General features: G+C 36.5%; 1 protein-coding gene across 8 annotated transcripts in view; it reads right to left on the minus strand.

The window, feature by feature from the left end:
• Nucleotides 1–877: 877 nt before the first annotated feature.
• Nucleotides 878–14773, minus strand: part of LOC144964446 (fibroblast growth factor 18-like) — a 162726-nt gene continuing 148830 nt past the window's right edge. For all 8 annotated transcript variants that reach the window (XM_078898710.1, XM_078898712.1, XM_078898711.1 and 5 more), the window contains one exon: nucleotides 878–3237. In XM_078898710.1, the coding sequence (XP_078754836.1) occupies nucleotides 2917–3237 (321 nt within the window). In that variant the 3' untranslated portion in view covers nucleotides 878–2916. The remainder of the gene's footprint in view (nucleotides 3238–14773) is intronic.

The following is a 14773-nucleotide window of genomic DNA, read 5'->3' on the forward strand; positions in this document are numbered from 1 at the left end:
CCGAAATAAATGTTAAATTGGTCAAAAAATTTAATTGTTGGCATTAGCACCCTAAAATATGGTATCCATTCTCCTCAATATAACATATAAACTCAACACAAATCTGATATTTCTGGCTATAAATTCAATTTTCAACATCTTAACCATCCCGACTTGATACCGTTTTGAGACGAAGGGTCACATATGGTAAAATAGCATCGTTTGATAGATTTCACTCTTCCTCCAATTTTAGAATAAGATCATTGGACAGGTTTTTAAATGTCAAGATATATTATATCTTCTTCTTCTTCTTCGTTCCCGTCACGTCACATGGTCAGTCCGGTCTGGTGAATGAAGCCCACAGTGGTCCTGAGGTCGTCCTCACTGCCGTACAGCTTCTTTGAGTATGGGGTTGGGTCAGGCCAGAAGTTCCTTCTCAACTGGTTGTACCTTGGACATTTCATTAGGACATGATGTCCATTTTCATTTTCAAGTCCGCAGTCACATTGTCCAGAGGCACCTGCCTCATATAAAAATATCATATAAAAATGTGTAATCAGTGGTCTTTCATGCATTGAACTAACATGTCATCAGACCAAATTTTAAACATCGTTATAGATTCTTGACATTTAAATAACCTGCACGATGTACTTTTTCAAAAGAGTTGGGAACCGTGAAATCTATCATGATGTTCATTTTATCATATTTGTTTAATTAATTTCTATCCAAGGTAGAGGGGGGGGGGGGCTGTTCTTGTCTCCCCCAACTGACCTCAGTCACCCTTTCCACACAATTGAAAATGTACAACAAGCGATACATGATGAAACTATAAGAATTGTTGACAATAATATAATTATGATGATAAGATGCTAGAAAAACAGGACAAAAATATGACGAGTTTTCAGGTGTTCGTTTAAGTTTTATTTTTACAAATGAGTTTAGCACCTAAGAACAGTGGGAGAAGTTATCATGAACGATCTGATAAAAGGGTTGTGGCAGATGAAGACATAGTCGATGGGATATAATTATTAGTGGTGAGTGATGTGAGGTGTCTTCTTATGCATAATCAGGTTCACATATCGACGGTAGAAGGTAAAACTATCGGATCTCAAAAAACATAACCTTTCAGGGGGGACACAAACTGTTTCAAATTCATAACAATTCTTGGATGCCCATGAAATTTACCAATTTTGATATGCAAAAGTGCCCAGAAAAACAAGCCATTGTTTTCTGGGCATTTTTTTCACAAAAGATTTATAAATTTCACGAGCATCCAAGGGTTATGCTCGTATTTCTGTGCAGTTCTATAAGATTGGTAAAATTCACACGAATCCTAGGATTATTATGAACTTTAAACAGTTTTCGTCTCGTCAGAAAAGTTGCGTTTTTGAGCTACGATAATTTTTCACCCTAACCTCGAATATCATGTGAGAATGCGAAACATGTCTTGTGCCAATGCATCATGAGTTCAAAACCAGCGATGACTTGGACCGAAAATAAGGGCTTTATGCTTTACATAATAATATCAAAAGAATATAACTTTGGCATACAGTTCCGAAACATCGTTGCATACAACCAGTTTGGTTGATACGATACATCTGATTTGAAGACAAAACAGCTGTAGCCAGAAAAAAAACCTACGTTTTAAAAATTTTGGCCAGAAAATTCATCCTTCAATACCGATCGACTCTTGTCGAAAATCCTCAAACTTGGGACTTCATTGTAAAGTGAAGTCCCAGGTTTGAAAGTTTTTGACACCATGAAGGTCATTTTAGTCAATCGGTATTTGAATAACGGGTTTTCTGGACAAAATCTTTAAAAACGTTTTTGTTTTTGTTTTCGTTTTGTTTTGTTGTTGTTTGTTTGGTTATATCTTTATTTTTACTTTTTGTTTTGAGTAAGGCAAAGTAGTGAGCTGATTTTATTTATTTATATTAATGTCTTTGTTTTCTTTTCGCTTTCTGCCTTACATAGATTTCACGTATGAATCAAGCACGGATGGCCTTTGTTTGATTTGATGAAGGGTATTGTGAAGATTTCGAAAATGATTTTCTACATCAATGGATGACCAATGTCCATCAGGTGTGGTTTCTGCTTTGTGTGTCCCTTGGACATAAATCCATATTCAAAGATACCGGGCAGTTCGAAGCTTTGTGTATTAGCATTTGTTGTCGAATGTCGTAGTTTGCAACATTCGTCTGATTCCAGCAAATCCTGAAATTATAATATGCCAACTGCAAAATGTGTCAATTACGTACCGTATAACTCGTTAATGTTTTATTATGTAAATATGACACAAATTATTACAGTTGGCAACAAAGTCCGTACACGATTTGATCAAAGTTACATGAATGAGGATTCGAGTTTCATGCGTTAATTTGATCGTTCCTTATTGTAATATTTGATAGAATCTCAGACAATTCGTGATGGCCCCACCGTCGTCTTCTTGGGCGTCTCCATGTCTAAATCACTCACATCGTAGATCCTACGACCTTGAACACAACACAATTTAACGTATCAACGACGACTCAGGCATCATGTTGATGACACAACAATGCCGTCCATCTACTTACAGTTTTTTTTTAAATTCTTTTTTATTTATCACAGATGAAATAAAATAAAGAGCCTCGAGTGATTTTAACTCAAATCCCATTCAGCCCGTGTCATAAATCATTTATTTTCCTCTTGGAGAAATCCAGAAACCAACAAAGATGACGGTGTGTCGTCGTGTGTATGATGAAGGAATTCAATATACAGAGTCCATCCACAAACCTGAGCTTTTCTGAGGAAATTCATGAAGCCCCTGGTGAGGTTGCTGTCGGCCGTTACACATTATTTACTACAGATTGCGCTCGTCCGTGCATTTTTTGGGGAATGACGGAAGCAAATGTGTAAAATAAAATAACAAAACTATTTCCGGGCGTTCGGAATCCGCCGTCACCGATTTTTACTACTTTTGAACGTTCTTCTCCTCTTCGAAACCTCAAGACTCCGCCCTCTAAAATGGCGTCTTGAACGATTTCGCCTTCGCCTGTGCACATCGACTTTTGTGAACATGAAACAGTTTTGATGTCTCCTCCGGCGAAATTTCCTCCCAAAACGGTCTCGTCTTCGTGGAAAGTCGTGTTCGTAGCCGTAGAGCTTTCGGCCCCTCGAGTTGAATCCCACGTACCACTGGGGCTGAACGACCGATTGCAATTTGACAAAGTGCCCGTGGTATTCCTCCTTGAACAAGCATTGATCGCTGTCTCCGATGCTCTGGGGAAGAATAGAAAATCAGAAAATTTGACTTTTTTGAAAATATGAAAGTGACAAAATAGAGAGCAGGAACTGAGATAAGAAAGAGATCTGAACAATTGTGGATGGAAAAGTGTCAGACAAAACAAGAGAATAAAAATCCCCCCCCCCCCCCTCTCCCCTCATCCACTCTTCTTCCTCGACTTGAGGTCGAACTTCAGACCTTCTGATTCGGAGTCGATCTTCTAATTAGAAGGTCTGAAGTTTGATCCCTGGTTTTATAATTATGTAAATAAGAGTGTGAATGCGTGCTGTTGCGTGTGCTTGTGTGTGACTGTTTGTGTGTGAATGTATGTGAACGTATATGTGTGTGTGTGTGTGTGTGTGTGTGTAATAAAGTCAGAGTGACATTCCGACATTCCGACATGCCATTCAGACATTTGGAATCCTTACAATACGACAATTGTCTGAAGTCCTTTGCACCACCGATGATAACAGCAGCAACAACAACAACACCAGCTGGTCCCAGACAGTGCTAATGCTAACACTAATACTAATAATATCGTTCAGAATACCACAAGACTGGATACAGAGCTCGCTCGTCCCTTAACGACACTTTGGTCGGAGTGTCTAGACTTTGGGTTAAGCCTGGAATATCACCGACTCCCCGGTGTCCTACATAATAATATAGGTAAAACAGGAATATACACAAATGAATACTATAACAGTTTTAACAACAAAAAAGTACAAAATACAATACACGAAACGTTTCGGACTCAAAACCCTTGTTCAGTCAACAACAACAAAAAACAACACAATAAATAACACAACTTAAATACATCACTAAAAAGACAAATAGACGGCCGTGAAATTTCTATTCCGTCTACGATCAGATTTTTTGAGTAATATATTTATATTTTCATTTTTTGATTTTTTGTTATTGGTTTTTTTTTTTGTTTTTGTTTTTTTTTAATTTTTTTTTGTTTTTGTTGTTGGCTGAAGAATGGTTTTGAGCCCAAAACGTTCTGTATATTATGGTATTTTGGTTCTTTTTTTTTTAAAGCTGTTATAGTCGTATTTGTTTATTACTTTCTACAGTCCACAGCTTCTAGCAGCTTTGTATCAATTTGACTTTAGATGTGACGTAATCATCGACTAATCAATCTCCTACTGTACCAATCCAAATATTGACAGTTAAATTATATTGATGGGGTGAAGGACGGTTTGTTTGTTTGTTTGTTATATAAACAAAACAAAAATAAAAGTTTTTTTCGTTTTTCGTGTAGGCCACAAATAATAATAATAATAATAATAATAATAATAATAATAATAATAATAATAATAATAATAATAATAATAATAATAATAATAATAATAATAATAATAATAATAATAATAATATGTCTTTTCCATCAACCGCCGTCTATTTCAAATTATGTGCCGATTGTCCGATGTGGCCTAAATCAAGGTTTTTTATGTGTCATTTTTTTTTAAAAAGAAAACCAGTTCACATTTATGATCTGAGACAGTTTGATGAGACGGGTCCAGCCCAGCTGCATGCAGCCAGCTGTGCGCTGAAATAAGTCACTGCCTTTTTTTCACACTGTGTGTGAAGTCCGTGGCTTCCCCCCGCCGTCATTCCCTTTGATCCCAGTCAGAGAGCAGGAGATCGACAGAGACCTTAATGTGTTTTAACGGGTGCAAAAGGCTTACCGGATACCATACAGGGTCCGGTCCGTCCGTCAAATGATATCTCTTCCACCGTTTTGAATCGATCAGTCGATACGTCTGGGCGGGCGGCCATTATGTTATGTCGTGCGGTGGGAATCACCTGTCTTTTATATATAATATTGAACTTCGATCATATCCAGCCATAATAATACTAATTTCGGCTTCCGTTTGAAGTCCGAGAGGGGGAAAAAAAGGTGACGAGACTGACGTGTAGTTATTTGCAGACTAGAATAACCCAGGCGTCAGCCGCAGAGCAGCGCCGCAAAGTGAGCTGGGGGGAGGTGATTTGCTCAAGGCCACACAACGCAGCGGCGGGTGATTGAACTCCGTACCTTTCGGGTACTAAGCAAAGACCGTACCACTGAGCCACGCTGCCCCTAGAAATATGAGTCGTGTCGCATTGTTCTGCATCCTTTGTAGGTGGCTTGTGTTTTCTTTAGTAACAACAAACAAGGAGTTGTAGTTGTTTGGAGCGGCTATGTGGTCTTGTGGTATGACACTCGCTTTCGGATCGAAAGGTCCTGGGTTCGAGCCTCTCTCGGCGCATAGTTGAGTCCTTGGAGAAGGCTCTTAACTCACATTCTTTCACAGCACTCAGGTGTAAAATGAGTACATGGCCGTTAACAGCGTTGTCTCTGTCCGAAAAAAATTGTAACAGCGCCTAACAGGCGTCATTGTCATGTCTCGTCCTAAATGTTAAATGTTGCTGTTGACCAGGGACCACTTGTAAAGCGCTTTGAGCAGATTTAGTGGATATTGCGCTATATAAAAGCTCATTTTTTTTTAAAGGACTAACGAGACAAGGATTTTTTCGCGCGCATCATAAGTCAGAAATTCAAATAATGTTCACACGTGATGTGATTATTACTTAAATTAAAGCATACACACACACAACACACACACACACACACATATATACACATATACACACTAACATCACACACAAACACATACACACACACATACACACTCACGACACACACATACATACACATACACACACACACACACACACACAACAAAACAAAACAAACACAAACGAAAGAGCAATCACAAACGCACATTCTTGACGTCTAGGTGCACATATAAGAAGGTCTGATAGCCGAAGGCAAATTAAGGGCTTGATAATACTATTATCATCATTGTTGTAATGGACAATATTTTACATCTCCACGAATTCAGAGTAATTTGAACATGTCGTGAAATTGACACAATTTGTTTTTCTTTGGAATTAAAATCACAATGTCGATGTCCTCCTTCCTGCTTCAATTTTCCCATAATTCCACGAGATATCACGTGACTTATATGTGACCCTTCGTATCAAAACGGTATTAAGTCGGGATGGTTAAGATGTTGAAAATTGAATTTATAGCCAGAAATATCAGATTTATGTTGAGTTTATATGATTTATTGAGGAGAATGGAAACCATATTTTAGGATGCTAATGCCAACAATTAAAATTTTTGACCAGTTTAACATCTAATTCGGCTTTTAAGCATCTGATTCGTTCCGACATAATACCGTTTTGAGACGACGGGTCACATTTCGTGAAATTGACACAATTTGTTTCTCTTTGGGATTAAAATTATAATGTCGATTGCCTCCTTCCTGCTTCAATTTTCCCATAATTCCCATATCACGTGACTTATAATATAATATGTTTATTATGGATAATTTAGAGATGCACATGTCTTCGGCCAGACCAGAACCTACGGCTGTTTTGAAAAGCCTTCCGATCCTCTTTTTCCAGGATAATGTCAGTGTTAACAATCCAATTATATCTAAGACGTAGAAACCGTCACAAGTTTACAATAAAATTGTTGTCAACATTAATCCAGTTTAACAGCCGTACTCTGGCAAAACAGGAATTTAAAATTTGGCCAGAAAACCCGTCCTTCGAATTATATAAATCGATTTAAAATAAACACTCATCTTGGCAAAAAAAAATAAAAAAAAACCTTTAAAACATGGGTCTGAAGGAAGACCTCGCGAAGTCCCAGGTTTGAGAGTTTTTTTTTTGTTTTTTGTTTTTGTTATTTCTTTTTACAAGATGAGGATCATTTAAATAGACCGATATTTGAAGGACGAGTTTTCTGGCCAAATTTTAGATACGTGTTTTTCCAGAAATAGAGAAGATAAACTGGTTCTCCATGCACTCTCTGACCAAGAATATCGAGAAAACACTTGCATCATTTCCAATATCAAGGAAAGCCCCCTAGCATCTACCAGGATTTTCTACAGCTTTATGTTATGATGAGACAATTTTATAGATGTTACTGCTCGAAGCTCGAAAAACATAATATACAACAATGTGAAATTGAATGTAAGCTTCAATTAAAATATGTAAACAGATAAAAATGGATGTTTCGGATTTCCCCCTTTATCCACAAAACAAGATGAATGAATGAAACAAATAACACAGACGAATGAGATAATGTGGTAGTGGCTTTGTGAAGATTCATCTCAACAAAGTTCCACCACATTATCTCATGTCTTTAGTGTTTTATTCATCCTGTTTTGTTGATCAAGGGGGAAACCCGAAACATCCATTTTGATCTGTTTACATATTTTAATTGAAGCTTACATCCAATTTCACATTGTTTTTTAATGATGATAATAACAAAATCATTGTTGACAATTACATCAGACCCATGTCTGTTGCAAAACATTTCCTAGCTACGGAAATCAGAATAAACGTTGGCTAAATTTTAATTATATCATTTAATCCACTATAACAAAGAAAGTATTGGATTGGAACCCTCAGGGCAGAAGATCAAGGGCGGGGAAGGCCACGAGGAACATGGAGAAGAATTAAAGAAGCTGATATATACAGAGAAGTGATCAGACATGGAACGAGATAAAAAAAAAAAAAGTTAGCTCAGGATAGATAAGGATGGAAACTGTTTGTCTGTGGCCTATACCCTGACCCAGGGTGAAAAAGGCAATGATGATGATGATGATGATGATGATGATGATGATGATGATGATGATGATGATGATGATGATGATGATGATAGTAGAGAAGGATGGAAACTGTTTGTCTGTGGCCTATACCCTGACCCAGGGTGGAAAAGGCAATGATGATGATGATGATTATTTAAGTTGGTCATTTTTAAATGCTACGCAGATAGAGAAAGGAAAATCCCTACGAAAGGAGTCGACGTGTCAGCCTTGTTCTTTACACTTTAAAATGTACTTTTATAGGTAAAATAATATATTAAATAAATTAAATTGACCTTTTATATAGCGCAATATCCACTAAAACGTACTCAAAGAGCTTTACAAGGGGTCAGTTCCTGGCCAACGGCAACACGTAGCATGTAGAACGAGACATGAAGCCTGTTAGGCGATATTTCATTTTTTTTCGGACAGAAACAATACTGTTAACAGCCAGGTACTCATTTTACACCTGCTGTGTACGGTGAGAGAATGTGAGTAAAGAGCCTTTTCCAAGCACTCAATCAACTATGCGCCGAGTGAGTCTCGAACCCAGAACCTTCCGATCCTATAGCGAGTGTCAAACCACTAGACCACATAGCCCACGAAATGAGTCGACGTGTATTTGTATTTTTAAAAAGTACTTTTATAGGTAAGGGGGTCCCGATAGCTCAGTTGGTAGAGCACTCGCTTCACACGTAAAGGAACTGAGATCGATCCCGGGTGCAGTCGAGATTATTTTTTTTTCTGACACCCCTGTCCATCAAGCAGTGAATGGGTAGCTGAGTCTGTTTGATTTGGCGAAAGTACTTTGCGATAGATTAGCGTCCTATCCAAAGGATAACAAGCAATTACTATTGTCTGTTTCACGCTATAGAAACCGGGATAAACTCCAACTCCATGGTCCGAATGCCTCTCCGAAGGACTACTTTTAAAGGTAATATTATATTATATTATATTATATTATATTATATTATATTATATTATATTATATTATATTATATTATATTTTATTATATACACAATATAAGCCGAAAATCCAGATGTGCTTTTACGAGTTGTATATCGATAATTTATTATGATAGATTGATGGTTCCTGCGCGCTGACAGTTGCAACGGTACCTTTGGTGTGACATTGTGTTGCACTGGCCCAGTCAGTGTGTGTGTGTGGGGGGGGGGGGGGGGGGGGGACGAGAGCCCACCTGGACTGAAATGACGGGACGTACGCGGCCGCCTGGCCTACCTACGTACGTACGTACTTACTTACTGCGTACCAATGTACCAACCCTATTATTAACAACACACCTATGTTTTGGCGGGGGGAGGAGAAGAATAGGTGGGGGGGGGGGGGGGGGGGGGGGGGGGGGGGTTGTGGGCTGAGTTAAGGACGGACATGGGGTGGGGCCGGGGGGTTGAATGATTTTTTTATTTTTTAAAAAAAAATCTTATTTGGTTTCAATAATGCAAAGAGCTCCTACTTCATCTGATTATTTCAATTGAATCCACGTTTGGACATCTGGACCCACTTTACATCATACCCATATGTAGTGACGGGTCACATCACATAATATTATGATGTTTTCATTTCCACACGTATTTCAATCTGCCTCTAACACGAATGTCTATCTGTCTACACATTATAGGCTAGTGTCTACACCGTTATATTATTCATATCCTTTTGAAGTCTTTGTACATATGAAATATATACATCAACAACTCGAGATATCACTGTGAGAAAGAAAAATGAAAATAATAATATGTGACCCGTCGTCTCAAAACGGTATTATGTCGGAACGAATCAGATGCTTAAAAGCCGAATTAAATGTTAAACTGGTCAAAAATTTTAATTGTTGGCATTAGCACCCTAAAATATGGTATCCATTCTCCTCAATAAAACATATTTTAAACTCAACACAAATCTGATATTATTTCTGGCTATAAATTCAATTTTCAACATCTTATCCATCCCGACTTAATACCGTTTTGAGACGAAGGGTCACATATGCCATTGCTATATATAATATATTCGTTATATCACTCGTTATATTTTTTGTTTTGACAAAATCAGCAGTTTGCTGTCGGCTGTTGTGTCCCTCTGTTCACCTCCCTAGCCCTCGATACTAACTATATACTAAACACCTACACCGTTCTATCTACAAAGCATTGTTGAGTCTTCGCCACCTGGTCTCTGAGGAAGTAATCCACATTGCCAACACCAGGCCCATCAACAAAACACGTATTTAAAAAATTTGGCCAGAAAACTCGTCCTTAAATCCAATGAAATGAATCTTATTTTGACAAAAAGAAAACAAACTATTCAACCCCGAGACTTCTATAAAGTCTTCAGTGCAAAATTCCAGGTTTGATAGTTTTTAAAAAGATTATGTAGATCGAAGTTTAATTTGAAGGACGACTTTTATGACCAAAATTCTACATACCTGTTTGTTACATTTTATTATCATTATTATTTTTAAAAGTACGGAAACCCATTGGAACTAACATTGAAAAAAAAGTCATATATTTATTGTCCGTGTGTTTTTCCTTCGTTTTGCCGTTTTCTTTCATGTTGTTCTTCCCACCACTTGGATTAATGACGGACCACCTTCATAATAATAATAATAATAATAATATACGTATAGAAATTATACTATAATCTGAGTACTTAGATATGCACGGTCACGCCTTCAGCTGTCAACTGTTCATTAATTTATACATTCAGATTATATTCCAAAACCTGGTAAAACTACCGTTCGAGTCGGGAAAGAGACGTGTTTAAAAATTTGGCCAGAAAACTCGGCCTACTTCAAATATCGATCGATTTAAAATACTCTCATCTTGGCAAAAACAACAAAAATAACAAAAACAAACAAACAAACAAAAACAAAAAAAAATCAAACCTGGGACTTTAATCAAGACTTTGCAAAGTCCCGGGTTTGGCCAGAAAACTTGTCCTTCTTCAAATATCGATCGATTTAAAATACCCTCATCTTGGCAAAAACAAAAAAAAACAACAAAAAAAAAATACCAAAAGAAAATAAATAAAAAAATAAATATATCAAACATTAGAATTTAATCAAGACTTTGCGAAGTCCCAGGTTTGAGAGTTTTTGTCAAGATGAAGGTCAATTAAATCGATCGATATTTGAAGGACGAATTTTTTTTGTGGCCAATTTTATTTTTGCTTTGTAGTTGATTGAGGTAAATGTTATTTTATAGCCAGATCTGAGTGAAGATACGACATACAAAAACTGCATCGATTACAAAACAAACAGACAAACACACAAATAGTTTAGCAGGTGAATGGAATAATTCATAAATCTGCTATTTTGGAAACTTTTATGATTCTGATCTGTGAATTCAACTTTATTTAATTTTTTTTTTAATTTATTTATCTTGTCATTAAGACTGCATACTAATATTTAAATACTAAAGTACGTAATACAATTTATTTCATTTATGGATAATGAAAATCTATATCATATCTTATAATGAAATCACAATGATGTCAATGATATAAACGATACTTCAACGTTCTGAATGGTGTCCATGTTATGGTATTCTCTGGTATGCTCTGTTGGTATTTTTTTATTTATTTTTTTTTTTGTTGTTGTTGTTGTTTTTTTTTGGTTTGTTTGTTTGTTTCTTGTTTGTTTTTTTGTTGTTGTTTTTTTTTTGGTTTTTTTTTTTTGGTTTTTTTTTTTGTTGTTTTTTTTTTTGTTTTTTTTTTTTGTTTTGTTTTTTTTTGGGGAGGGGGGGGGGGGTTGTTTATTTAATTAATTGTTATATTTTGGTTTTGGATTATTTTTGCTTTTGTTTTTTTTTTGGGGGGGGGCTTGTTTTTTTTTTTTTCTTTTTTCTTTATTGTTTTGTGTTGTTTTTGTTGTTTTCTTTTCTGTTCTTTTCTTCTTTTTTTTATTTTTAATGTTTTATTATTTAAGTAAAGAATTCATCTAGTTCTGAAGTTGATGTCGAAATATTGCCGTACTGCAAATTTTTTTTCAGATGAGGTAGATATGTATGTATATGTAAAGTCTGTTAAATGATGTTTTGAGAAAATGGCGAACGGTATTGTCATACAATAATATTGTATAATATTTCCACTAAACGGGCTCAAAGCGCTTTACAAGGGGTCCCTGGTCAACAGCAACATTTAACGTGTAGGACGGGACATAACGCCTGTTAGGCGATATTAGAATTTTTCGGACAAAGACAACGCTGTTAACGGCCAGGTACTCATTTTACACGGTGAGAGAATGTGAGTAAAGAGCCTTTTCCAAGGACTCAACTATGCGCCGAACGCACGGCTCGAACCCAGGACCTTCCGATCCGAAAGCGAGTGTCATACCACTAGACCACATACGCCGCACAAGAATTTAAGGATGTACTTTTCACACCTGGGAATGAAACCATAAGTAATAAAGAAACGATTTTGGACAAGGATTTACTCGGTCATCGTTGATGACATGAGAGGTCAATTTGACATTCAACCAGTCTTAACTCACTCAACCCTAACACCGACTATATCCGTATTTTACCCGGATTACTTTTACCCCATGCCTATTTATTACATTTTTCTGAGACAAATTATAGATAGAATGCGCTTGGCCAAGGAGTTCACAACATTGCCATCCGGAAGTAGAACGGACCAACACACAAACTCTGTGTAACCATGATCTTTTATAGTCTGGTTAATACAGTTTAGTGAGAACAACTCACAAACGCGGATGGCAAAAGCAATAACAAAGGCCTGAGTGACGTCATCTTCGAACTATCTATAGGCGTAGTATCAAAGCTAATGTTTTTAGTTTTTACATGGTAATGACAGTTGAATAAAACTATCCATGTACATGCTCATTTTTAATACTTTTTTTTCCAATTTTGATAAGCAGCAAAAATCGCTAGGGTTGATCGAATTAACTATCGTACTCGGGGAAAAAAAACAAACTCGTATTCAAAAATTTGGCCAGAAAAATCGTCCTTCAAATATCGATCGATTTAAACGACTCTCATCTTGGTTAAAAACTCTCAAACCTGGGAGCGAAAGAAATATCGCGAGATCTCAAGTTTGAGAGTTTTTGCCAAGATGAGGGTCATTTAAATCAAGGGATATTTGAAGGACGAGTTTTCTGGCCAAATTTTTAATTCCGTGTCTTTCTTTCCAGAGATTTTTGGTCAAATGACGTCTCATGATATCGTTATGACTTTGATGAAAGTAAAAACCACGACATATCAAAATGATGAGTCACTTGGTCAAGTGGTCAAGTGGTCAGCGGGATCTCCAAACCACGAGTAGCTGGCATTTGAAATAATGTCCGTTCTACACACAACACGAATTGTCCATTTCCACCTGGACTGGACTGTGTATGATCTCGTAACCCGATGATGATGTCTGAGAACGGGGTTGTGTCGGGCGGGGTGAACCCGAGACTGACGAGTTGAATGTAAATCATATATCATAATAATATTCAGATAGGATGGGGGGGGGGGGGGGGGGGGGGGGGGGGGGGGGGGATTCCCGATGGCTCAGTTGGTAGACCACTCGCCTCACTAGCCAGGGAACTATACTGGTTTTGTGTGTTGATCCGTTATACTTCCGGCGGATGGCAATGTTGTGAGTTTCTTAGCCAAGCCCACACTATATATATATATATATATATATATATATATATATATATATATATATATATATATATATATATATATATATTAACTTTAAGGATTGAGGTGAAATGAAGAGTGTGATTCATTCACAACGGATGATTGAAATCACATGCTAGTCATTTTACAGAGTAAATTTGTCCTGACAGCCTCTATGTATTTAACCCTTGGATTCTCGCAGCCCCCTTCCTTGAAATCCAATTCTTAATTAAATAACGAAATTCAAATAATACGAGGTCATTATTACACCAAATAATTTACGCGTGCTTCTTCCTTCGGGGATGCCAAAATGTGACCTTTCGTCGAAAACGGTATTAATTCGGGATGGTTAAGATGTTGAAAATTGAATTTATAGCCAGAAATATCAGATTTGTGTTGAGTTTGTATGTTTTATTGAGGAGAATGGATACCATATTTTAGGGTGCTAATCCCAACAATTAAAATTTTTGACCAATTTAACATTTAATTCGGCTTTTAAGCATCTGATTCGTTCCGACATAATATCGTTTCATATCCTTTTGAAGTCTTTGTACATATCAAATATATACATCAACAACTCGAGATATCACTGTGAGAAAGAAAAAAAAAATAATAATATGTGACCCGTCGTCTCAAAACGGTATTATGTCGGAACGAATCAGATGCTTAAAAGCCGAATTAAATGTTACACTGGTCAAAAATTTTAATTGTTGGCATTAGCACCCTAAAATATGGTATCCATTCTCCTCAATACAACATATAAACTCAACACAAATCTGATATTTCTGGCTATAAATTCAATTTTCAACATCTTAACCATCCCGACTTAATACCGTTTTGAGACAAAGGGTCACATATAAGGTTTTACACAGGAGGTTGTGTCCAATTTCAAATAACTACCAGCCAAGCAAGGACATTTTACACCTTTGTTATTGTGCTGACGTCATCCTGACGCAATTCCAAAGGGGAATTTAAATCCATTTGTAAATCGTAATAAATATGTTAATTAGGTTTGAATTGTGTTATGTTTTTTGTTTTATTTTTAAAGGAAGAAATAAGATTCAAATTTTAAAAGAATTAAAACGCTCTGGAATTTGTTTATTTAATTTTATTTTTCAATTTATTTTTCTTTTGGAGGGGAGGTGTGTTTTTTAAATCAATTTTTTGCTTGTTCGACTTTGTTTTGTTTTTTTTTTGTTTTTTGTTTTTTTGTTTTTTTTTTGGTTTAAATTTGTTTTATTTGGGTTTTTTT

This window comes from Berghia stephanieae, chromosome 2 (genome assembly GCF_034508935.2).
Source record: "Berghia stephanieae isolate SIO BIC M18660-M18661 chromosome 2, UCSD_Bste_1.3, whole genome shotgun sequence".
Taxonomy (NCBI): Eukaryota; Metazoa; Mollusca; class Gastropoda; order Nudibranchia; family Aeolidiidae; genus Berghia; species Berghia stephanieae.